This window comes from Podarcis pityusensis (assembly GCF_964106645.2).
Source record: "Podarcis pityusensis genome assembly, chromosome: 12".
In the NCBI taxonomy this organism is placed as follows: domain Eukaryota; kingdom Metazoa; phylum Chordata; class Lepidosauria; order Squamata; family Lacertidae; genus Podarcis; species Podarcis pityusensis.
In genome coordinates, this window is record NC_138037.1 from 21,283,467 (window position 1) to 21,307,245 (window position 23,779).

Below are 23,779 nucleotides of genomic sequence, written 5' to 3' on the forward strand. Positions count from 1 at the left end.
AGGCTTATACATGGATTAGAACAGCCCCCCCCCCCCCCCCCGGCCAGGTTTGCAAGAAGTTCTGTGAGGAGTAATATTAGAAATATTGTAAAAATGGAAAAAGAGAGTTGATATGTTAAAAGATTTAATGGCAATATTAAGTTAAGAAAGGCATAAGAAGTGATTAAGATGGAGGATTATCAGAGGTGCTGATGGAAGTCCAAATAAGAATGTGTATGTGATAAACTGTGAGGTATGTTTTATAATTTTGCAAGCTAAAAACATATATATATATATATATATATATATATATGAACAGTCCCCCCTCCATGTGCTGCCAAATCTGTACTACAGTTCTTAGCTCAAAAAATAGTACGGAACTGTGTAAAAAAATGTGTATTACTGGGTAAAAAGCATACAAACATGCCAATTTTCATGCAGTTAAAATCAATAGATTGATCCAGAAACAAGGTGGAACATAATTCTGAATCATTTCATGCAGAACTGACAGACAGGAAGCAGGCAAATCCATCCATTCTTATCTGCAATTATTGGAAGCAGAGTTAAGCACTTGCTCCTCTTCCCTCCCGCTTGCCATTTTAATTTCCTCGTAACCAACTCTCTTTGCTCTTGCTGTGCCACAATCATAGGAATTGTTTGTGACGATCCCTGATTCAGCTTTGTATAAGAGGCACCCCAAATTCTGTAGTCTCCAAGGCAGCAGAGTCTGCCTCTTGAGGATCCCATAAATAACCTTGGCACATGATAAATGGATCTAGAAACCAGGATTCTAATTTTGTTAGAACAACAAAATCTCAACCGATCTGAGAAACACACAGAGTTAAGTTGACAAAGCATAGGGCAGTAAGGGCAAATAGTTGAACTGCATCAAGCACCGCTTTTCTCATTTCAAGAACAGCTTTTGATCCAAGTCCCATTTATAGCCAAGGTTCTTCCTAGGGTCTCTGCAACTGTGTTGAAATATCTGGTTTGCAGGCGAGTTCTGCTGGTAAGCCATTTGAGGGTTGGCCACTGACAACTCTCCAAGGGTAGGATTTAGCCTCCATGCTGTCCCTTTCTGTTTCCCAATTTTAGGCGTAACTGTTGTGCTCCTGAACTGAATGTTTAGAGAAGGAAAGCACTTGCCATTCCAAAGAATGTTTTGCGTATGCGTGCGCGACATGCCTTCGAAACAAACTGTGTTGCTCGTTCATTAACTTTGACACTTTTATGAGGCATTGAAGAGGATTTTATTCAGGAGCTGGCAGTCAAAACAAGCTCTGTCAAAATGAACACTGGAAGATTAAGGTGAATCATAAATGATGAAAGAGGCGTAAGAACTCATAAATGCCTTAACGTATTCCGATCATCATAAAGTCTTTAGGAGACAAATATTTTTAGGCATCACTTAAAAGACAATTGCTAACTTGGTTGCTGTGGGAAGAAGAACTGAAACTTGCGTATCTTTGGCCTTGCGTTATATTGGATAAATAACCAGAGACATAGGCTGCAGATATGACAGCTGAAAGCAGCATTTTGGTTGGGATTTATCACTTCAAAACAATTGAGGAAACTGGTGTGGCACAACCTGTGAATAATAAAGCCTCAAGTGGAAGTGTTCACTGTTATCCAAATGGTTGGTTCTCGCTGTATCTAATAGTAAAAGCTCTTTAAAAAGTATGGGGTTAGTGGGTGGAATTGTTGAGACAGCTGTCACTGCAACTGTTGTAGTACTGTTTTCAGTCTCCTTATTTTTGCAAATCAGGTCATGCCTGCCCATACATTTGCCATACATTTACAGGGTAAGAACAGATTGTGCAATCTACATGAACACATGCCCAGGGAAAATCCAATTAAATAGCCTATTAAACCTTCAATTGATTAATATTAGTCAGCCTTTAATTTGCTATAAGGTTCTTTCCTCTTTTTTGCTAGATCAAAATCTCCTTGGGAATCTGCCTCTCCCTTGGGACACTTCCCATGCTTCTAGTTGTGTTCTTCAGCCTCAAACCAGGAACATGGGAAGCCACCATTTCGGAACAAGTTGCAGGGGCGGGTAGGGGGGAAAGGCATTGCTTTGGGATATGTTGGGATGCCTTTCTCTAGCACATATTCCTTTGGACCACCAGGAAGAGCTGTAGACAATTTATCTGGGCCACCCTCCCTGATCCAACTAAAACCGCACACTAATCTTCATTTAAACTGCTTGTTTCATGATGTCTCACCCCTCTTCTTTTGCAGTGCTTTCATTAAATCGGACATTAAGTCTCCTCCTTGTTCACCTGCATCTCCCCTTGGAGGAAGCCCACTTTGCCTAGGCCCTCCTGCCTGCCCAGTACTTTGTTCCTGTCTTTTAGGAGGAGGTGGAGGTTTCTTTCTGATAGGCGGAGGCATCGTGGGGGCAGAGACTGCAGGAGGTGGCGGCGGCAGTTCTGGAGTGCCAGTGCCCACAGCAAAGGCAGGTGGTGGGGCCGGAATGAAATCAGGAGGATCTTCATAGTATTCAGGCGGCGGTGGCGGCAAGTCCTCCAACGCAGTGGGAAGCAGTATTGATTCAGGGGGTGGTGGAAATTCGTCTGGATCTGATGTGGCAATTGTGTTTCTTCTCTCCATATTTTGGGGCAGGTTCAATGAACCAGTAAAAGCAGAAGATCGTCTTTGAGGAGGGGGTGGTGGGTGTAGCCCACCAGGTTTATGGAGGTGTTTTGGTTGTGGCATGGGAGATGGTGGCGCTCGCCTGGTGTCAGTGGTGCTGTCTGGTTTCGTAACCTTTTAAAACAAAGGAAGCAATTTTCAAAATGAGAGGTGAATAGTAAAAGAAAAACTGCAGGTCCTGCAGGAATTATGTCTTTCTTGGTTTCAAGGCAGCAGGGAGAATATATAACACTGGGATTTCCATTTGTGTCCATTTAGCAGTAAAAATAGATGCGTTCCAAAACTACAAGGATTGGTTTTTGCAAAACCAGACAATCTGAAAGACTCCCTCCTGTCTATGGACATTTAAGTTTACTTACAATCTCAGTGCCTCAAATTATATTACCATTTCCTGATACCCATTTGATGTAGGGAGATTTAGCGTAGGTACTATCTGTTGTGAATGTGAAGCTACAAGGAGTCTAAACAGAAGGACAACCTCCTGGCAGCCTGATAGAAAAGCCAGTCTTTCCTCAAGCGTTCCAGGACTAGGAATCAGTTGCCAATTCTCATTTCAATGGTATAAACATTTGAAGCGGAACAGAAGCTAAGCAGATTGGCAGCTGAGTCTTACCTGAACATTTACAGTGTCCACAACAGGGGAGCAGCGGCTATGTGACACAGACAAGCCTGCCTTTCAACATTTTGCCACAAATCATCACCACCACCTACAGCCTCTGCTGCCTGAGGCAGCTGGGCCACTCTGCCAAATGGTAGGGCTGGCCCTGCATTGACCTGGCATTGCACACAGCTATATTTCCTTGGCTTGCAAACACAGTGCAGTGCTCACATAGTGTGAATGCAGCTACTTTAGCCCTTACAACTGATATATTGCTTTGCTGAATTAAGCTCAGTGCTTACTACATTCTCTTTAACCTTTGGGAAACCTTTGGGAAATAGGAGCACTAAAAAGGCCTGTACACAGAATAGTTAATACCTACTGTATCTCCTCCGGTCTGCACTTACATAGTCTGCTGGAGGCTGGTGACTGGAGCTTAACCTTGAATGCATTTTGCTAAGAACTGGGAGCAAGCTGGCTTCTATACATTTTCCTGCCCTTTTGTACCAATCACAGCCACTTTCCCTCCACATTCTCTTATAATGAAAGATGACTGGAAAGTCTTAACCTCTGGCCGCACAATGTACACAAACTGAACAGAAAGATAAAATGTTTGATCTTTTCCAAAGCATTTGTCACACAAGTTAAATGAAAGTGTCGTCTAGGCTAGCAGTTCGTTAGGTAAATGTTTGCCCTGGCAGAATATTAGGTGAGCTTGCCTTCACCATGTGGCTGCTAGACTATGTTCTTAAGATGAATAGAATCCCACTGGCAGTGTAAGAAATGTGCTCTCCTTTCATTTGCTGGTGGCAGCTGGTAGCTGTTAAGAGTTATGTCTGCATGGTAACCTTTAACTGAGTTCTAAGCACTTCCTGCTTCTAGTCATCTATAGAACGGTTTCTAGGTAGATCAAAAAAACCCTCAAGTCTCTCTTACATTGATAAGTAAGAGGATAAGTGGAATGAATTGTTTCGGTTCAGTAAGTAACCAAGGCAGGCTATTTAAGGAACAAACCTATTTAAAGGGTAAAGGGACTCCTGACAGTTAAGTCCAGTCGCAAATGTCTCTGGGATTGCGGCGCTCATCTCGCTTTACTGGCCTAGGGAGCCGGCGTTTTGTCTGCAGACAGCTTCCGGGTCATGTGGCCAGCATGACTAAGCCGCTTCTGGCGAACCAGAGCAGCGCACGGAAATGGGAGCTCACACCGTTGCGGGGATTTGAACCGCAGACCTTCTGATCAGCAAGCCCTAGGCTCTGTGGTTTAGACCACAGCGCCACCAAAGGTGCCCCAAAGTTTATATTTTATGCATCACCAGTTCCTAATTCATTTACAGGTACTTTGGCACAAGTGCTACAAGCCAAATGGAGAGCAAGGGTTCCTAAACGGCTCTGTGGACCACCAGTCCTCCATGAGCTTCATTTAGGTGGTCTAAAGTAGATGTGGTTGAAGATGGGAAATGACATTTCCATAGCACTAAATATTCATATTGATTTTTAATAGTATTCCTATTGCTTTTTATTTCCTACATGCTATTTTTTTTATTTATTTATTTATTTATTTGATTTAAAGATTGACAAAAGTAGTACAGTACCTTTTGTGTGTTACAAGGGCTGTGGGTGGCTGCAGCCAATGTGTGTAGACTTCTAGTCAAGCTGCAAGAATGCATGGACCTCTAGGCTTCCTGCCTACAGATGTATTTATGTTAATGCTGAATTTATGATGATACATTCAATTAAATTTGTACCTTTGGCATCTCAGCAGGTTTCTCAGGTTCTGAAGAATTTGCAGCAGTGAGGGTCGTGCTTTGGGGGACTTGTCCATTGGCATGAGTACTACCTAGGATACACAGTTAAAAAGAAAGAAAGAACAGGCTTGCAAAACCAAATTCGAGTGATTAAAGGCAAAAATCATTCTTATTTTGAATCACGATTGAAATAATACACTAAGCTCCACAGGATACTAAAGTACCCTGTGAATAGTTTTGCATGATGTTGTTGATGCTTCTCTAAGGAGCTGCAGACATGCCCTACTCCTGACAAACTAAGTAAGGGAACAAAGCCAAGAAGAAATCTCTGTGGCTTGAACTGTACTGTTCTGCAGATGATTATGTGAACTTTTTCAGTTGGCCAGGAGTGTCATATCTTACTCTCCAGTTTAGGATATGCAGCAGCTTCTCTCTCTCTTTCCCGCCCCCCAAATAGTTCTTGAACTTCTAGTTTCCCTTTTTAGAAAACGTTGAACTGGCAAAACAAGAATATGTTTTAATGAGAATTCTTCAACCTTGGGAGCCCAGCTGTTGTTGAACTCTTTAACACTTATCATCCCCAGCCAGCTTAGCCAATTGTCAGGGATCCTGGGAGTTTTAGTGCAACAACTTCTGAAGACCCAAAGTTGAAGAGGCCAAGTTAAGGTATAACTAAAGTACAATCCATTAGAACCTTGGTACATTTTGGGAACTATAGTACACCTGTGTCCAAATGTTAAGAACATGGGAAGCTGCCTTATACCGAGTCAGACCTACTGCTCCATCTAGCTCAGAATTGTCTACACTAAAGGCTCATCTACTTTTTCGCTTCTCCAGTGATTTCAAGGCATGAGCCCAAGAAGTTTTTCTCTTGTCCCACCCTTTTCCCCAGGAAAATGCACTGCTTACCGCTGAATCAGAACCAACGCCAATCTGCAGAAAACCCAACATGCAGGATGCTCTTCCATAACTTATGTACGCGCACACACAATTTAACATTTACCATATATCATATACCTTTTGAAGATGATATTGCAGCAGTGGAGGATTGAACATTCCCTAGCTTGGTCAGTCGAGAAGCTAAGCCAGCCTTCTGCACTGCGCGGGTGTGGTTATCATACAACGTCTTTCCATACTGAGAAAATAAGCACATGCTTTATCCTATATACAGACAATTACCACCAATACCCCCTTCAAAGGAATAAAAGCACACTTTCCTGCTTCCTGATGTTTTGACTAATACAACCAACCCTCCACAGAGATACTCTCCAGTGACTGGTACTAGGTCTGCCTACAGCATCTAGTATAAATGTCAGTACTATGAAACTACAGGCACAAGGATTTGTTTAAACACATCAGAGCAGATGGGTGTCTAGAATCCAAAACATTTGTAAAGTCATTTCCATTTGTTGGGTTCAGAGATCACCTATAGCCCATTCTATTAAGTACTGTATTTGGCAAGAGGCAATTTAAACCTTGAATCCCTAGGTTTACAATGGCTTAAATTCACACGCCGGATGAACTCACTTGTGGACCTAGCCCATCCTATTTTATCTGCTTATGTAAGAATTCCAACCACACTCTTCTGATGCTTCATTCAGGGTGGTTTACAACACTGATCGGAGGAGGCTGGTGCATTAGGCCAACCAGGACTTACCCCACCACACGAAATGTCTTGCTATTACACTTCTGCACCTTACCAGAAATGTGGTGAAACGGGGGTGGTAACATCTGGCATGATCATACAGAAGACTGGCTTGCTGGGTGGTTGCACATCATGGTGAGTTACCAGCTGGCAAACTATTACCTGAATTCACCCATTGGCAGTGCAGTCCATGCATGAGCTGATGCATGCTGCAAATGGGAAGAGCAACCTTCACCAGATAGGAATCCTGATCCACAGGTATAAACTATGTGTGAGCACATTACAGTCTTTGTCTTGTTTTCCTTACTGCAGTTAGAACAGCTTATTCATAGTTTTTCAGATGGCTGATGAGACTTCTCTAGGCTCCCACAACCTAATTACATTTGCATCTGTATTAGCTCACATTTACACAAATGTCTATCCATTGTGTGCCCATATTTTACTTGGAAAGGAACAAGAGTTATTTTTGTCCATTGTGAAAATCAACAAATTATACAACTATTTTGTGTGTGTGTGTGTTTTAAAAAAAACGACTGCACATCTTGCACTTCATACCTTTGCAATCCTTATGCCAGTTACCCACTGATGTAGAGACTGCTGGTCATCACAGCACAAATATCTGATATACTGAGACTCCTTCTGTATCTGGGGATGCTAATAATAATAATAATAAATGTTATCATTAAAATAGGTTGAAATTAAAATAAGTGGAAAGAAAGGGTGGTCTTACATTAGCGGGAAACAAATTAGACATACATCTGTGAACAAGTCACAAAATGCTTAATAACAAAATGCTGCTTATTATAAACACATTTGTAAGGAGATATTTGTTGGGTGGAAGCTTAGCTTGAAACGGCCTACTTTCAACATGACTTCCAGCCAAGTAAATGTGAGGCATGTCACAGTTCTGAGCTTAGCATTCAGTGTGTAAATTGAGGTCTCCATTGAGGGTTGTCATCTGGCAGTTGTATAAGCTAGAAGGTAAACATATCTGCAGTTTCCAAGAAGCAAGCAAATTTTTGAGAAGCATATGAAGTAGTCTCTGCTCCACATCCCCTAATTTAGGATTTCTGCATCTCTGTTTAGGATCTGGTGTCAGTTTGCATACATATTTTCCCTGGTCCCAGTATTTTTTCTGCATACGTTAAAAAACAACAAATCCATCCCTGCCCCTCACCGCCTCCTTACTATGTGTGTTAATTTTTGAGGTTGTCATGCATTAACTTCAAAGTACTGTATTTTTCGCCCTATAGGACGCACTTTTCCCCTCCAAAAATGAAGGGGAAATGTGTGTGCATCCTATGGGGCGAATGCAGGCTTTCGCTGAAGCCTGGAGAGCGAGAGGGGTCGGTGCACACTCGCTCTCCAGGCTTCAGCGAAAGCCCCAGCGCCAGCCCCACAAGGTCGGGGGACAGCGGGGAGGCGGAACGCCACCATCCCACTGTCTCCCGATGTGGTTTGGAGGCTGACGGCGGGGAGACGCGTGCTTCTCCCCGCTGCCAGCCCCGCAAGCTCCGGGGACAGCGGGGAGGCGCAGCGCGTCTTCCCGCTGTCCCCGGACCTGGTCTGAAGGCGGGCGGCGGGGAGAAGAGCGCTTCTCCCTGCTGCCGGCCCCGCAAGCCCCTGGGGGGGAAATAATTTTTTTCCCTTTATTTCCCCCCCAAAAAACTTGGTGCGTCCTATGGGCCGGTGCGTCCTATGGGGCGAAAAATACGGTATAACCTTGTTAGTGCTTAATGGAAAATCTGCTTAGTGCTTAATGGAAAATGCTTAATGGAAAAGCTGCATAAAATGTAGACTATAAAAAGACATCTGATCATGAAGTCCAATGTGTTCTGAGTTCCGTATTTCATTCATTTACTGTTTAGCTAATTTATGTGCCACCCTTTAACAAAAAATATCCTGGGGTGAGTTTCATGACAAACCTGTTCCACCTAATCACTAGTACATGGCAGCAAAGGTGAACACACAAAACCTTGACCCAATTTGGCCCATGACACCTATTCCTTTTATAGCATATGGCAAATGTTTACTGAATACATAAATTGTTCAGACTGTGGGAGGAATCCACCCAATACTCAGGTGAAAAGTGGTGTGATCTTTTAGAATAATCAAGTGAAACTTTATTACATAGCATGACAAAAGTCTGTAATTTTATCAGGACACTGTTGCAACAATTGTTTTTTCAAAATGTATCTTCTGCACCATGAAAAATGTAGGGCAACTAAAATGTTCGCATGCTAAGTAGAATGGTCAGCTCAGTGCTGATGAGTACTTCCATTCTAGAAATGATTCTTCCGTCTTCTGTTGGGCCAGAGAACTAGGAATTTTGATGCGTTGTAAGTATCCATTAAATCCAGCAGATGGCATCAGATACTTTTCAATTTTTAAAGATCTCTTTTAAACAAAACAAACATTACCGTGACCCTAACCTTTGCCAGTCTTCCTTAATATTCCAGATAATATACTTCATTATTTTTAAGAGGCTCCATAAGGAAAGCAATGCAGATTTTCTGAAGTATTTTTAAATTCAAATATCTTCACTTGAAACTCCCCTCATGAAGCAGCTTTTCTTTTTAAAGAAATAAAAAGGCTGGCAGGGTTTTTGACACCCTTGCTGACGTGTAATATTTAGTTATACCCTCCAGTTCCTTTCTCTTGTCTTCTCTCTGAAGCATTCTTATTAGTTGCCAATTACAACATGAGGCAGGGCTCCCCTGTCTTAAGGTCTGCAACTCAGTGGCTACATGGCTTAGTGTGAAAGCTTGAGTGTGTGAGAATTCCTGCGCCCTTACATTCTCCAGTTGCTTTGACCTAAGCCATAGTTTGGCTTAGCGTGTCCTCCAAACCTGGGCTTGCGGTTTGTCTCCTTCAGACAAACCACAAGCAGTAAACCTAAGAACAGGCTTCCTCAACCTCGGCCTTCCAGATGTTTTGAGACTACAATTCCCATCATCCCTGACCACTGGTCCTGCTAGCTAGGGATCATGGGAGTTGTAGGCCAAAAACATCTGGAGGGCTGAGGTTGAGGAAGCCTGCCCCAAAACAAAACCTTGGTTATAGATCATGGTTTGTTTGAAGCAAGACAAACCATGAGACCCAAGTTCAGGTGACATGCTCAGCTAAACCACAGCATCTCTCTCAGAAGCTCTGCAGCAGTACCACCAAGATGTGGCTGGGATCTCCTCTTTGAGAAACTGCATATGTGTCTCAAGTGTATTCACTCTTAGCCATATGTACGAACTGGATTATTGTATGGAAGGGAGCGCTTTAGGAGAAGTAGCTATTTCCATTATAGCCTTTAAACTTTTACATTTCAAAGCAGAAGCCTACAAACTCTTTGGTGCCTGATAGAAGCATTCTTACTTAGAAAAACTTGCCCAGATGCTTAGAATGTTGGGGTAATTTTAATCTGTTTCGTTATTTTAGCTTTTGCATGTTTAAAGTCTGGTTGTGGGGGGCCCCCCATTGATTTTACTGTTTTATCTTTTGTAAATTGCTTTGAGGTGGTGGTGGTGTTTTTCCCAATCAAGTTGTGTATGCTTTTTGTGAAACAAATAATAAATACAAACTACTATCCTGGTCATAAGCACATGGTGGGCATGACCTCCCATTAACTTGGAACAGTTCTTATTGAATGTTGGAACAGCTCTCATTGTTTGAATGTGTGATTATATTATCACCAGTCAAATACCTCAGTTTGTTTCTTTGCATCACATCAACCAGTTTGCAAGGGGAAGCAAGCTGGGATGCAACAAGACAAACTCCGGATTTCAGCTTTATGCAGTTTTTGAGTTTTGGACTAGCCCTAGAAGGCCAACATTAAAGAACATGGCAACACAATTCTCAAAGCACCATCTGAAAGATGTCTCTAAAGGTTATTACCAAAGCCCAGCTGGATAGGCTGCAATGGCAGGTACTAAGGCGTGGAAATAGGGTATGATGATGCTATTGTGCCAGCTTGTTCCCAGGGCACCAATTCTTTCACCCTAGATTAATTCCACATTATGCACCATTACTCTCAGGTTACTCATGCAAAACCTGCGCCAATAAAGCATAATTAAATTCTCCTGGTATCAGACACAACAGACTGACTAAACGAGCCAATTTACATTTAGATTACCTTGCTACTGTCAACTGTGAATATATTTTTTATTAAAAAAAACACCTTGGGGTTAAGATTTTATGCTAGTGACTCTTTGAATTTCCAAAAGTAATGCCATAGTGCTCATAACTTGAACTCAAAAGCAAATGCTCCTGAAAAGGCGCTACCATGCCCTAAGTTTTAGCAGGCATGGGGATGCAAACACCTAGTTGTTTGTTGGCAAAAAAGACAGACTACAAACGTACTTGGAAGTTCCATTAAAATAAATAGGACTTAGTTCATTGCAACAAGGCCAAGGCCTGTACATAGCCAATCCTCAAAGCTCTGTGTCTACTATGCATAACTGTTCAATTAAAATCAGTGCAAACTGGGATTTATCATTCAAATATTTCAACAGTTCTGGAGTCTGCCAGGCTTTACAGCCAGACTAGACATGATGCAGCTGTTGGCTCTGCGAGCTTCAGCTTGTCTTCAGCTTGTCCCAGCCTGCTCCCTCCCTCCTTATCAGCTGCCCGGTCAAGGTTGCCAGAGAGGAGAGAAAGCTGCTGCCTGAACTGAGAGCAGAGAGAGAAGAGGTCTAAAGACAGAACTGTGAACTGCTTACCGGACCAACGGTGCCTGGAGAAGGAGGGTAAGGAGAGACACGACTGTGAGCCCTGCTTTGAGACTGGCCCATAGACACCCAGCTCTGCTGAACACAGAGAAAGATAAAGCTTGGAGATTCGGGGGTTAACTGACCCCCGCCCAGCTGGGGGGCTGTGTGAACTAGCTGGGGACAGCATTCCTGCTTCGCAGCTGAAGAGGAAGTACAGTAGCTGGAAAGACTCTCCATTTTAACAAACTGTTCTGAGGAGACCAGCATTTATACTCTCAGAGACTCCTGGTGAAGGCATCTTGAGTTTTTTACAGGAAGATTTTAATCTACACAATAACTCTATAACAGTGTATCGGATAGGACCCTCTGGAGGTTTGGAAAACCGGCTTCAGCAAGATATCATCCTGTGCCCTGCCTTATGTGGTAGGCCTCTGAAAGACTGCTTAGAAGGAGTCAGTGAACCAGCCCACAGAAAGTTTCCCTTCTGGGGCTCTTGGATATCCTTCGTTCAGTATAGGGCGGTGGGAGAGGGTCTCCAAAGACTAAGCTAGGGCCCGAAATACAAGGTTATCATAGCTGCACATGCGCTATAGCCAAACTCCACTATTATCCTTTTCCAGCTGCACATAAATTGCCTAAATAAGGCAATTTTAATTTTAACGTAGTTTTTAGCCGTTTTATTACTGCTGTCTCTTTGGCAGCATTGTTTTGTTTTATTATTATATTCCGACTAGGTTGCAGCATTTGTGAAACAGCGCTGGTCGCATGACTGAGGTGAAAACTACAGGCTTAGGATAATCGCTAAGATTTAAAAGCAGAGAACTCAAAATAGAGAAATATACTGAGGTTGTTGATGAGCACATCAGGAAGCTGCTGCAGAGAGCAGGTGGGAATATAGATTGACACCCCCACTTGCCCCCCAATTTAAGGCAGTCGCACCCGGGGTAAACTGCCCTCTCTCTATATTAAGACAACTTTTACCATGGTTTTTACTAGAAGAACATATAAGGAGTTGGGTATACTGCCTGACTCGGCAATCAGCCCCCCGGGCCCTGGTAAAAGACAAAGCAAAATCACAAATTATTTTCCTAAGATGGAGGAGGGTAAGAGTCCACAAAAAGAGTTAATTCTTGATGAAGTAATACCCCCCTCTCTTACTGTTCTTGATTGGACGTCTTATCCTAAAGAGATATATCAAGATACTGGAAATATTAACTCCCCATGCAGCCTAGCGCAAGAACTAGCTTTAGCCGAGGAACTTCAGGAGGGAAATACCTCTATTACTAAGGAACAGCTGCCCACGGAAGAAATTACACCAACCCATCAAAACCAGATATCTATTTCAAAATACTCTCAAACAGAATTGAGTGACGGCCACCCTTTGGAGTATTCCCTAGCAATAAGTACTGATCTAGCCAACATAAAAAATTATCTAACAATAACAAATGGGCTACTGCTGACGTTAGTAGAAAATTTCACACCTCAATTAAAAGAGATAAAATTAAATGATATGCACCAAGAATATAAAACAGTTGAGCTAGTGGGGACGAACAAACCAGTAATAAATAAGAATCTGCAAAGACATAACTCAAGGGTAAAAGTGAAGAAAAGTAAAAATATCAAAACAACAAGGAAAGCCAAGTACACCTGCAGTAATCGAAGCATACATTGGCAGAAATTGTTCAAACTTCTTCCCTCGGCCCCAAATAAATCGACCACACGGGGCAGCAAAAAGAAGGGAAAAAAGAGAGAAACAAAGATAGTTACACAGCAACCGGCTAAGGAGGACTCGCCAAGGCTGATTCCAGTAGCAAGTGAGAAGGCAGAAGTAACAATTCAGTCCCTGGATAACCAACTATTTAACAAACCTGATGCTGCGGAAGTAGAGGCCTCTACCTATGAAGGCAATAAAACACTTAGCAAATCGAACAGCGAGGAAGAGGAAGCGTTCAGTAGAGATGATACCCCCCTTCAGACCTGGCAAGCCTCCAGTCAGGAAAGAGATTGGAATTTGATCTTAAATCCCCAAAAATTGGTATTCACGAACTTCCCGAAGCCTAAGGGCTTCCTTACAGGGAAACAGCGAATAATGAACTTTGTATCTAGCCTAAATGACATACTGCCAGGAATGCTTAATTCTAATGATATCACCTCGGTGGAATATCTACATTATGATGGTCACTCAGTGAGAGCACTGACCACTTTTAGGGATCAGAACCTGGCCAAGTTTATTTTTAGGTCAAGACTTGCCTTTTTAAAAGCACGGATAACAATACTTAGGCTCTTTGAAAATAAGGCTCCTTTGAGCCCCCTTTTGAAAACTAAGCAGGCAAATCTTAGAAAGGGGAAACAACTCTCAAAATTATGGCCTGACAAACAGAATCCGCAACGCCTTGTGAGCAAAGGTGAGGATCTCTTTACTATGGAAGAAAACATCCTAATTGACCAATTCTGGATGTTCCCACCATTAATACAAACTGACATCTTGGGAAGACTAGACAAGCTAAGAGATAAGCTGGCCGAGAGAGCTCCAGGCAACGAGGTTATTAAGGGAGACCAAAAAAAGACCACAACACGTAACCATCAGATTAAAGCGGAGATTAACTTCCCACCAAGAGAGAATGTGCCACCCTTCAAGGAGAGCACTCCATCACCCCCCCGAAGGAGAAATATCCCTAAGGTGACCCCACCAGACGTATGGAACAAAATGAGATACCTAGATGAAACAGAATTGGGCCAAAATCAGGCCGCAACAGAATATCTACAGAAGGAATTTATGCATAATAAAGATCCGGTGTTCACAAACGTGAGCACTTTGCATCCACCTATTGAAATCATAGAGCGGCTGGATAGCCCGCCATACAAAGACGATAGGCGACCGATACATAAAGCGACAAACCCTAAAAGTACGTTAGGTAATAATTGACAAAGACTCGACTGTGATAAAGCCAATCTTAAATTCTTATCATGGAACATTGCTGGTTGGCTCAACAAGGCGACTGATCAATCATTTGTCAATTTTATTCAAGATCATGATATAGTCTTCTTGCAAGAGACATGGCTAACAGGGGTTTTAGATGTAAATGGTTTTGCCTCATTTTCGCTCGCAGGTTCACCAAGCAACAAAGGGGGACGAGTTAAGGGTGGGCTAGGCATTCTAATATCCACAAGGCTGAGAGCATCTTTCGTCGAGCTGGAGCCTCTGAACAGTGTGGCCATGGCATTATTAATGAAATGCAGATATTGCACACTTCTATTGATTAATATATATGCCCCTCCCCAAAGAGGCAAGCAGCTTACCAAAAATATCTGGCATAGGCTAGAAGCATATGTCGATGAGCTAATGAATCAAACTCCTGCAGCGGCAGTGCTGCTGGCTGGGGACTTAAACGCCAGAATTGGCCAATCAGATGAAGCGTTATATGCTCATTTCCATGACGTACCTCCCATTTCTGAAGAAGCCCATTCTATTCCCCCAAGGCTCTCAAAAGACAAGGGCTGCAACTACGCAGGATTATGCCTTCTACGTTTTTCCAACAATCTGGATCTGACTGTATTAAATGGTCGTGTCGACAGAGAACCCAGTGGGGAATTTACATTTATATCCAACATGGGAGCCTCCACTATCGATTACGTCCTGGTGTCATCTAACCTTTTGAGCAGAGCACGGGAATGTAAAGTGGTGGAGAGGGTTGACAGCGACCATCTACCGCTCTGTTTAATACTGGATGTGAGAAAAGATTTATTTTGCTCTGATAAACTTGTAGCCCCATGTTTCGAAAACATGGAGCTAAGATACTCACGCATTAAATGGTCCAGCAAATTGAGTGATGAAATATCGGAAAGACTTCACTCAGATACTTTTCTTGCTAGAAAGGAGAACCTCGTAAATTCCCCAACTCCTGAGGCTAGATTAGACATGTTCCGGGAACTGATTTCGTCCCTACAACCTTATCTGACCAACAAAAAAACGCCACGGCAATCTCTACACTCTAACAAATCCAAACCTTGGTTTGACCAAGAATGCATGGCTATGAAACGCCTCCTGCTGGATAAGTACAGGAACTATAGATCAGCGAACTTGCCTTCGCTTCCATTAGACTGGTTTGAGTTAAAACGCAGTTATAAAGCTTTGATTAACAAGAAAAAGCTCCAGGCACAAAGGGAGGATTGGCAGTGCCTAGTGGAGGCCTCCCAAAGAAAAGATTCTGCCACATTTTGGAAAATAATTGCAAAAAACTGGAGAGACTCCCCGACTGAAATTGAATACTCTATACCCGCTGGAGCATGGGAGGCTTATTTCCTCTCATTATATTCATCAAATCAACTGGTCCCAGCTCTGCTTCCTGCTTCAAGTGAATTTGGCAAGGAATGGCCCCCTGTAACCACAGAAGAAATTATTGGCCTTATTCAATCTCTTAAATCAGGGAAAGCCCCGGGTGCTGACAATATCCCACCAGAAATTCTTAAGGCAAATGTTGAATGGTGGGCCCCTGTGCTAGCCGCCTTGTTCACTAGTATAAATCAAGCGGCTATTATCCCCGAGGACTGGGGTTTAGCCATCATCATTCCAATATTTAAGAAAGGAAACAGAACTGAGCCAGCTAACTACAGACCAATCAGTCTATTAAGTATTATTAGCAAACTGTACGCTGCTCATTTATGTAATAAATTAGTGGAGTGGATGGAAAGAGAGCATATTCTATCAGAAGCTCAAGCTGGTTTTAGAGCAAAGCGTTCAACTATAGACCAGGCCCTTATCCTTCAACACCTGGCAGACAAATACTCTAGAAAAGGAGGGTCTTTATATGCAGCTTTTGTGGATTTTAGATCGGCTTTTGATCTAATACCAAGGGACAGACTCTGGGAAAAGCTTGGCGCTACAAACATAGACAAGCGCTTATTACGCCTTATCCGTGGTCTATACGAAAACACCAGGGTGAGGGTAAGATGCGACCGGTCAGGCCATCTAACTAAAGAAATCCAAACGCACTATGGGGTTAAACAAGGATGTGTCCTCGCGCCAATGCTATTTAATTTCTACATCAACTCTTTAGCAGTAAATATGGAGAAAGAAAATGCCCACCCTCCCAAACTGGCAGGTATGCCCCTCCCGGTGCTTCTGTATGCGGACGATGCAGTCCTGCTCTCCTTTTCCTGCGTTGGCTTGAGGAAGCTTTTGAGATCACTTGCTGACTATTGTCAAGCGGAACAACTATCAATAAATTATAGCAAATCTAAAATTATGGTGTTTTCAAAAAAAAGAAGGAAACACAAATGGAGAATTAAGGGACATCCTATTGACCAGGTAGCAACTTTCAAATATCTGGGAATAACTTTTCAGGAAAGGGTCTCGTGGCACCAACAGATGAAAAACGCCATTGCCAATGCAGGAAGGGCCAATAAAGCCCTTACAAGATTTTTTCACGGGAAAGGGGGTAAATACGTTCCGGCGGCCTCCCAGGTTTTTGCTGCAAAAATACTCCCACAACTCACTTATGGATCCCAGGTTTGCAGTTTTAAAAATTTTGCGCCTATGGAGGCATTTCAAACAAAATTCTATCGGTGTTTATTGGGGATCCCCCCCTGTGTATCTAATATAGCTGTCCGCTTAGAAGTTGGACAACCACCCGTTAACGTGCGGTTGTGGATTCTAAAGATACACTACTGGTTAAAACTTATTTTTTTCCCGGCCGGTTTGGCTCCTTTAACACTCTTAGACACCTTTCATTCTACCTGGAAAGCTTCCCTGTTTGAAAAGATAAGAAGCTTGGGATTCTCCCCGCAGATCTTGATAGCGGCAGGATATGAGAGAGCCAGAAGTCAAGTGCTCCAACGCATTAGGGACATAGAGCTGCAATGTCATATGGGCAAAATGGATAAACATGCCACAATTAGAGACTTTGGAAGAGGGTTCTCACCCGCAAATTATCTGGCTGATTTACAAATACCTAAGTACAGACACTCCTTTACCCTGGCCAGATTTAACGTTCTGCCCTCTGCCCTGCTGCTAGGCAGATATGAGGGCAAACCATATGAATCACGTGTTTGCCCATGTGGCTCATCGGAAGTGGAAACAAGTCTGCATGTATTGCTGCACTGTAGTTACTACGAGGATCTACGCCTGACCTTTATTGCCCCAGTTCTACAAAAGCTTAAAAATGTACCAGAACCCCAACGTATGAGAGCCTTGGTAGAAGATAAGGTTCCTGAAATTACGATCAATGTTGCTAAATTCTGTGTAGCCGCTATTAGGCGCAGGAAACAAGAGCTTTCCAATGTCAATATGCAGGCGAAGGCAAATACTTAATTTTATTTATGCTGTCTAATTTCAAATTGCTGTTATGGCCTAATCTGTATTGAAATTGTCCTTTGTTTTTTCCGGTGTTATGCTTCGCTGACTAGCTGTACGAGTTAACCTGGTCTGTGACCGTTTAATAAAATTTGAATTTGAATTTGACATGATGCAGGATATTCAGTTCAAAAGATCCTCTGCATTTTAAAAAAGTGTTAATAGCAGCTGGGAGCCTGGGAAACTGAAGAAACTTGGTGTGTAATGTGAAGTGTATCATAAGGAAAACTTTTATACTTCAATAATTTAAATCAGGATCATGGAGCTTGGGGAGGGACTTAGCATTCCCACCATGCCATCTTCCCAATCGACGTTCATCTAAAACTCCATTTCACACTGTCATACCTAATTTGTGTTGCAATCCTGGAAGCCAAGACCCAAGTCTGGGGCAAGTACTGTTGGATTAGAAAACCCCAGCAGAGATTTAAAATCACAAAACATGAAGCAAAGAAAAGCATGGAAATATAAGTTGTAAAAACTTAAAAATGTGCTCTTTTGTTGAATCCCCAAATGTCCCCTTTTAAAAGCTTTTTCCAAGCTAATCCACACCCCACAGCACAGAGATAGACCACACCTTTGGTAAGTCATAAAATGGTTTACCTACAAAAATCTTCAAAGGTCAGATTCATGTGCTTTTCCATGCAGCAATCAGAAAAGATGCACAGGCAGCCATAATATGATTTAATTACAAAAGGTAAAAGTTTCTAAACTATTGGTAAAGAAAAAAAACACTAGTTTCAGACTCCGATCTGGTCGGAAACAAAAGAGGCTGGTTAAAGCCATGCAGAGCTCCTTACATATTGAGTCACATGGAAAAGAGGAATATTATAAAGGCTTGGTGACCTTTTCCTCTCAAGGTAGGAAGTGGCATAGGCTTAGGCTTAGTCCTGACAGGACAGCTTACTCTATGGTTTAAGGCCTTCACTGATTAGATTCAAACAGGCTAGAGTTATATGAGGTTGAAACCCTGCTATTTCCCTCTCTTACCTTTGCCCTCTAAAGATTGTTTATATCCAGAAACTCTAGAAATCTCGCTTCCATTTCTAGGCTCTAACTAGTAGAGTTTTACAGAACAACAGGATTGCACTAAAAATGTGACACATGCTTACAACAGCCACTCCAGAATGCATGATCTTTTGTACCTACCTTTAAGACAAAACAGTGGTCTGTAGGTGCCTTATACTTTGCTTTGTACTGAACACCGTAATAAACATTTACGTTCTCAAACTGTATGAAGCAAGCCAAATCCCGAGATGTCTACAAAATTAAAGCCAAACACACCATAAATTATTATAGGTAAAGGTAAAAGGTAAAAATTATTCGAAATTACATTATGACACTAAACACGGTCATCAGGTTAGTCTGATCCTGTTTCTTAATGCAAATACTTTTAAGTGTAACAACAACAGAGAGAATATCAGACTTAAGGCTTCTCCTGAGCTTTCAAGTTAAAAATGAGTAGCTGCACTATCAGAAGCTGGTTTGTGTACTGACTTGCTGTGTAGCCTTTTTATTTCCTAATTCGGTACCATGAACTTTCCTAAATAGATTTCTTACCCACGTATTCTAACACAATCTGACTTTAGTTTCCTTTTTAGAAGTGTACGCAAGTTACTGTGATCCCCTGGAACCAATGTATCCTTAGATGTTTCTATAATGGCTGTGTAAACACAACACCTTTAAAACACATTCAAAGCACATTCTTCTGCCCAAATACTTAAGGGCGCAGTCTGCATTGAGGCAACACTGGTTGTTGAAATTTTGTGCTCCTAATAATTTTGCACCAAGGGTAACCGCCCCTATGGCCTCCCCAATGCTAAAACACTGGGTGGATCATCACTTTGAGGGGTAAAATACAATGCCCACATGTGCAAGAAAACCACATATATAATTCATGTTCACTGGAAAATGCCAGCATGGGTTCAAGCATCTTTATAAAATAATGAATTTTTCTCCAGTCACGTTCAAGGTTTATTTGTATACAAGTGCAAAGTTGATCTGTGATTCTGCTCCAGGCTGCATCAAAAGGGCAAATCTCCCTCTCGCCTCTAGTTGCCTTTTGTTTAGTGCTGTGAAATAGCCCTTGCTTGTTCTTAATGGGTTGCTATGGCAACGAAGTTTGTCTTACTAGTGCAGTAGTGCACCCAATTTCCGAGCTAAGGAACTGTGAGTAAACGACATAACACAGGCATTCATGTGATGCTTCTTTAATGGAAATGGAACACAGTCTCAGAATTCTTCCTAACTTTGGCTACGCTTTAAGCCAACTGATGACAAACTAGATGCAGCGTTAAATAGGTATTTGCATTTAGCATGCACATTTATAAAGACTGCAAATGGAAGCTCTGCTGGGGGGCGGGTCTGAATAGCCATGGCGGCTGCAGCAAGAGTCCCTCCTCTGAAGTTCTTTGCAATTTTCTCAGCTCCGCAGCAAGGAAGCAAGGGTTAAACTCACCCTCCACACCTGATGCTATCCTGATAACTATCACAACCACACCTGTGCCTTCTGTTTGTGTTTTAATACTGTTAACCCCCCATCATCCATTCCAAACGGCTTCCTCCCAAATCAGCTTTTCCTGGACTGAGGATGGAGGAAAGGTGTGTTAGGAGTTCAGTTATGCATAGCTGCAGGTAACCGGTCATTAGGACCCGAGAGAAAAGCATGCTTGCAGACCTTAAGGACACAAAGCTAGGAAGGGCAGGGCAAGTTGTCAGTGGGTGGGAGTTCACTGCCATCATGCACTGTTCATGACCCCTTCCATAACCGAATTAAGCGGAGCCCTGTAAAAGGTGCAAATAGTGAATTCGCATCTTCCCAGACTGTAACATGCTTTGTGATGTTTTAAGTGAAGAATATATGCACACATGTTACTGCATAACAGAGATATGTCCCTCCAGCAGTGAATTGCTGTTCACTTTCCTTATGTATTTCTGGATGGCAATTCAAGGTGAATTTTCTGACGTGATACTGCCAGGCTGTGCCCATTCACTTCAACAAAATGTGTGTGAGAAGAACGGAAATGCCATAGTAGAATACTGGATTGCACCCTCAGACTTGGATCCACGCAGCAGTGGATCCACCACAGGCGTTCTGCTCAAGTGAGGACCTCCCCCCACCCCCTCACCAATTTAAGCCAATTTGCACCCTCCCTGCAGCTATAGTCTCCTTTACTATCCCTTATGCATTTGCGGGAGGGGGCACATGGGTGGCAACCATAGGAAGCTCAAGCTTGTTAGTAATATACCAAAACCATAGATTCAGAGAATCCCTTTGCCTCTGGGGGGGGGGGACACCAAAACCAAAGGAGAGAGAAAAGGGATTCATTGTCTCCCCTCAAAAGCTACATCCTAGGGATGCAGGTGGCGCTGTGGGTTAAACCACAGAGCCTAGGACTTGCCGATCAGAAGGTTGGCGGTTTGAATCCCCACGATGGGATGAGCTCCCATTGCTCGGTCCCAGCTCCTGCCCACCTAGCAGTTCGAAAGAACGTCAAAGTGCAAGTAGATAAATAGGTACCACTCCAGCGGGAAGGTAAACGGCGTTTCTGTGCGCTGCTCTGGTTCGCCAGAAGCGGCTTAGTCATGCTGGCCATATGACCCGGAAGCTGTACGCCGGCTCCCTCGGCCAATAAAGCGAGATGAGCGCCGCAACCCAGGGTTGGTCACGACTGGACTGAACCCTTTATTATCCAGACAAAGAACAATATTTGGTAGAAAAAAATGCATGGCAGATATGCTAAAGGACGGAAGGAAGGAAGGAAGGAAGGAAGGAAGGAAGGAAGGAAGGGAAAGAAAGAAAGAAAGAAAGAAAGAAAGAAAGAAAGAAAGAGACTATCAAAGCCAAATTTGATACTTTCTCTAACTTTCTCTTTAGCCTGCCTTGAACAATGGCAAGACTCTTCTGCTTGCCTTGTGCCAAAAGAAAACCCTGAATGTTTGCAAACTGTTGAGATATGTTTCCATAGGGAACTAGACGAAAAGTAATGGCACCTTTTTACTTTGAATGGGCAACTACAGATTTGGCCTTTTTGGTTTCCTTTCATGTCTGGGTTTTAAAGAAACGAAATGTTTTTTTAATCTAACTGGAAAAACAAACCTGGGGGGCGTGGGGGTGGGGGTAGCCCCAAAGGAGCTCAGCAACTCTATTCTAATATTTGCACAAGTGCTGCAGCCCAAAGAAGGACCCTCTCAGGTGCGCCAGATGCTGCCCTTAGAATGTCACCTCGGGATTTCTTTCCTTTCACCTTCATGAATTGCTTTATTGCCTGAAAGGATTTCTTTGACTTGCCTGACCTTGGTCTTTCCTTTGGGTACGTAATAAATTCCAGAAGCTCGCAGGAGAAAATAACGTCTCTTCCAGGACTTCTTCCCGTCTTCTTTTAAATAAAGGGCCCCTTCAACTTCTGGTACAATGACAGATGTGCCACAGAAGCTTTCCTGTGGAGTGAAAATGGGGTTAGACAAAACAGAAGCGGAACGCAGGAAACGTCAGAGCCAGCTAGCTCAGTTCTGCCTGCACAGGCTGGCAACCACTTTCCGGGGCTTCCAGACTGGAGTCCTTCGTAGCCCTACCTAAAGATGCCAGCGGCTGAACCTAGTTATACATGCAAAACATGTGCCCTATCACCGAGCTATGGCCCTTTGTAGGTCGTAAAGGCTATTGAGATTATGTACACCAATGATTTGCGCACTCAAAAAAGCACTACACATAGGGGAACAGCACAACAGATGGGGATCTTTCAGAGCTTTTCCAGGGACTGAACTTCAGAGATGTTTCTGTAGGCAAAGCAAGTGTTTCTGCCACTAAGCTACTGCCTGCCCACAAGCAGTCGTGTTAGCAAGAGCAACCACACTGGCCACAGGTTAGCAGGTTAACTATACAAAAATGGTATCTCCTAAGGCAGCCTTTCTCAAACTCCCATCATCCCTAACTACCAGGACCAGTGGTCAGGGATGATGGGAGTTGTAGTCCAACAACATTTGGGGGCCCAAGTTTTAGAAAGGATTTCCTAATCCGTTTGTTGTTGTTGTTGTTGTTGTTGTTGTTCTTACGACCTTAAACAATCTGGTGTCATCAGCAAACTTGGCTTACCTCACTGCTTCCCTTTAACTCTAAATCATTTGTGATTTAGAGTTACAAAGTCAATATTGATTCTTTGGGGGACCTCGCATCTCACACCCCTCCACTGTGAGAACTGTGCATTTAATCCTATTGTGCTAGAGCTTCCTGTTTTTGCAAAAATGAAGAACTTGAAACATGTCTATTGTGTTTGGGGTCTTAGGAAGACAGCCATCCATTTCATAGCCAAATGCAGTGTTGCTTATCCCAAAAATTTTGCTTACCTCCAGTAAAGCCTCTTTGCTTTTTTTCATTCATTTCCTTGCTTTCATTTTTTCCCTTTATTGGTCAAGTAGAAATTCTAATTAAAAAATGCAAAGAAGGGTGAGGATGATAAGGCAATGTCCATAAACTGGGAAGGTCACTAGACCTAAAACAACAGGTGTAAATAGCAGGTGCTATACCTGTGTCTACCCAATTGCATTTCACGTCAAAGTCCCAGTAGCTGCCATAGTCCATATAAAGTTTTCCAGTCAGATAGCCAATCAGAGCTCTCGGGAGCAGTAGGTACTGCTGTGTGCCTGTTCATTTGCCTAGCAAGCAAGCAGGTGATAGTAGGAAGGAGCTGGAGGAGCAGCTGGTGACCACTATGAGGAAAAAGTGAGGGCCTTGGACAAGTCAGATAGCCAATCAGAGCTCTCAGGAAGGTGTAAAGAAAAACAACAGCTGGATGCTATCGCACGTTTTTCTATGCAAAATAATTTTCAGTATGTGTCTCCTCATTCATTAGAGTGGACTTTAGAGTGGACTACTTGCTTCCTATGATCACTACTTTCATTATACAGACTATGATCAGTGAAGGCTGGTGTGGAATTTGGCAAAGAAGAGCAAGAGGTGAGAAGTCTGAAATAAACATAGAAACAAATTTACGTGACTTCACATGACCATTTTGAATATGAGTCTCCCCAATGGAAAGAGAGGGGAAGGTATTTCTGTACATAAACAGTATATTCATGATACATACAAAAGGCATTTACACTTCAATC

General features: G+C 42.8%; 1 protein-coding gene across 1 annotated transcript in view; it reads right to left on the bottom strand.

The window, feature by feature from the left end:
* Positions 1-362: 362 nt before the first annotated feature.
* Positions 363-23,779, bottom strand: part of APBB1IP (amyloid beta precursor protein binding family B member 1 interacting protein) — a 60,252-nt gene continuing 36,835 nt past the window's right edge. Inside the window, 9 exon segments of the mRNA XM_080974435.1 lie at positions 363-2,748; positions 4,978-5,069; positions 5,995-6,112; positions 7,178-7,276; positions 18,821-18,931; positions 21,968-22,111; positions 23,018-23,036; positions 23,038-23,063; positions 23,065-23,094. Of these exon segments, the coding sequence (XP_080830561.1) occupies positions 2,191-2,748; positions 4,978-5,069; positions 5,995-6,112; positions 7,178-7,276; positions 18,821-18,931; positions 21,968-22,111; positions 23,018-23,036; positions 23,038-23,063; positions 23,065-23,094 (1,197 nt within the window). The 3' untranslated portion in view covers positions 363-2,190.